Genomic DNA, 2,882 nt, shown 5'->3' on the forward strand with positions numbered 1-2,882 from the left:
CCTCATCACTTTTCTCTCTCTTTAGCTTCCAGAACTTGTCATGTATCACCAGGCAGCCATTTAAGGAATCCAGGGGAAAGCAAGAAAAACAAAGAGGTATCGTCAATTCATCTCGCCCGTCGGATGCAGGCCCGTGTGTGGTGGAACCTGTCTATGAGCCCCGACAAGAACAAACGCCTGACCAGACTCCGTGTCCAATGTAGCTGTAGCTGTAGCTAGGCATGGGATATGCTGCTCTCCATCCAATGACACCTTTTCTCCACCTCCAGATTTCTACCTAATCTGACAAGAAGAGTTCCGCCGACAAATGAACTGTATATGACACCCACCAAGTAAAAAAAGAAAGAACAAAAGATGGGGGGCGGGGGTATTAGTTGACTGCCTAACCGGGCGGGCAGCCGCGCATGCATCGCTTCTCTAAGGGGGGTTTGGTGGTTTCCACTCCAATAGCTTAAAACAAGCCAATCAATCCTGTGGGGACCTCTTGGTTCCAGGCAGCCGAATTATGCCAGTCCAACCAGCTCGCTCTCCTCCTCCCACGAGAGCACCGTCGTAGCGGCCGCCTTGACGTATCCCGTCTTGGTGGCGCCGAGGTTCCAGATGCCGTCGCAGATCCAGGATCCGTCCTCGTAAGACCAGAAGAAATCCGGGATGCGACTGTGGCGTGACGACCAGAGGCCCTTGACGCCCACGGCGTACCAAAAGTCGTGCCAGCGCATCCATAATGATGGCCAGGGGTCGGACACGGTGGGCGGTGGCATGGGCTTGACGCCGTTGACGTCGAAAAGATCGGCCACTTTGAACCAGAGCGCCTTGTCCTTGAGCTGGTGGACGGCAATGGGTGCGGGGCCGACAATGGCGTGTTCCGTCGCCTCGGGGTGCGTGGCGCATCGGGCCCAGGCGGTGCCGTCGCCGCGCGCGTCTTCGTCGAGGTAGTCAAACTTTTCCGTGCCTCGAAAGTTGACAAAATTGGCCCTCTCGCGACCCTTGAGCAGGAGCATGGCGACGGCCATGTCCTCGCCTGTGACGACGTGGAAGCGGCGCTGAAGCCCGGCGAGCAGCTCGACCATGTCCCAGGTCATGGTGTACATGGCGCCGTGGGGGAAAGCGAGGTCCCACGAATGCGAATAGTAGAGCTCGCCGATGACGGTGCGCTCGACGGTGGAGACGTAGCGGCCAGTGCTGTTGGCCAGACGTGGCTCGAGGAAGCGGTCCCAGAAGCCGCGGGCGTTGAAGAAGAGGTCCGTGTCCATCTTGGAGACAAACTCGTACTGGTGGTTGTGGTCGATGAGCCACTGGTAGAGGGCGAGCGTCTTGACCGTGTTGGCGGTCACGTCGTCCTCCTGGAGATGGTCGAGCACAATCATGTCGCCGAACGTCTGATTCTCACTCGAGACGGCGGCAGTCCAGTCGGGTCCAGGGTTGGAGACGACGAAGCGCGTGTCGACGGGCAGGTTGCCGTACATGCGCATCCAGGATGAGCGAATGATCATGCGGCGCTCCATTTCCTCGGCGGCGCAAATGACAACGGCGAGCCAGGGCCGCGGCGGGCGATCGTCGTCGACGGCATCGATCATGGGCGAATCCGGAAACGGCTCCAATGGGTAGAGGCTCGGCGGGGAGCCCTCGACGATGCTACCGTGGACGACGCCTATGGAGCTGGGGACCTCGTAGGGCGCATGGTGGATGGCGTGCGGTCTCGTGTGCAGGAGAATGTGTGTGACAAGACCAATGGTGATGAGGAGGCTGATGGTGAAGAGGCGACGAAACCGTGGCGGAATGTGTTGGGTCAGCGAGGTCCAGATCGCCGATGGCAGCGACAGACAGGGCCGTGCCGAGAACATCATGAGCGACGCATGAGATGAGGGCGATTGTTTGCGCGAATGACGTTTCCCGCGACGATGGGCGTCAGTGAGGGCGATAGCAATAATGGCGGCGGCCGCAGCGTGCGGCGGCGGCGGCTGTCGTCGTTCTTGTCGCCCTTGGCAGTAGGAAGAAAGAAGGGGGGGGGAGGCGGATGGCAAGGTCGAAGTTGAGAGTGAGGTTGACGCGAAGGCGAGTTGGCGCGCGCGCGCGTTGGAGGTTGAGAGAGGAAAGGGAAGTCGTTAATCAAAAGGGGGCGGCAGGTCAAAAAGGGAAAGGCGAGGCAAGGCAGGCCAAGGCGAGCCAAGACGAGGTGCAGGGTAAGGCAAGGGTACCTCAGGAAGGGTCAGGTAGGTACCTAAGCAGGTCAGGAAGGGTCGGTCGGTACCTCCTTACAAAAGGGACACTAGGGCGAGTGAGGTGAGACTGGGGGGAGCCAACAAACAAGATGGGCACTGCTGTGAAACGCCCCTCGAGGAAATGCCCATTCCACTTTATACAATCGATTCGTTTCTGCCTGGGACTAGTTCCTGGGTAGGTGCTGGCCAACGCGAGGGTAGCAAGGAAGGCGAGATGGGCATTCTGGGTCCATGCTCTCTCGTGGCACGTACCTGCAAAAGCCAAAGAAAAAAGAGTCGAGGTGCTTGCTCCTTTACTCCCGGCCCCTGGTACTGCGACCCAAGTCCAGTCACGCTAAGGAAGGTTCCTATGCATGGGTTAGGGGGGGGGGGTGGAAGGGGGAAAAACGGGAGAAGGGCGAGGGAAGGACGTAATGGGACGTACCCGCTCTTCTTTCTACATGTATTCCCCTTCCTCTTCGTCGCTGAGCCACGGCCCACGACCTCCAACCTGGTACGGCCTACGACAAAACGGTCCACGGGTGAGCGAGATCCAGACTCAGCCGTTTGGTACCAAGAGGCTTGGGTCACTGAGCAGCTAGGGGAGGGGGCAGTCGCGGTTTCACCTCCATCATTTTCGTGTCGAGGCCAGAGACGTGTCTGTGCGCCCGTGCCCCCTTC

The 2,882-nt window shown here is 59.2% G+C and overlaps 1 protein-coding gene across 1 annotated transcript; it reads right to left on the bottom strand.

Moving 5' to 3' along the window:
• Nucleotides 1–503: 503 nt before the first annotated feature.
• Nucleotides 504–1,844, bottom strand: D7B24_003300 (uncharacterized protein; the record flags this gene model as incomplete). Its single annotated transcript, XM_028637492.1, has 1 exon — nucleotides 504–1,844. The coding sequence occupies one exon, from the start codon at nucleotides 1,842–1,844 to the stop codon at nucleotides 504–506; it is 1,341 nt and encodes a 446-aa protein (XP_028490746.1).
• Nucleotides 1,845–2,882: the final 1,038 nt, after the last annotated feature.

Source organism: Verticillium nonalfalfae (assembly GCF_003724135.2).
Source record: "Verticillium nonalfalfae strain VnAa140/NRRL 66861 chromosome Unknown scaffold_190, whole genome shotgun sequence".
In the NCBI taxonomy this organism is placed as follows: Eukaryota; Fungi; Ascomycota; class Sordariomycetes; order Glomerellales; family Plectosphaerellaceae; genus Verticillium; species Verticillium nonalfalfae.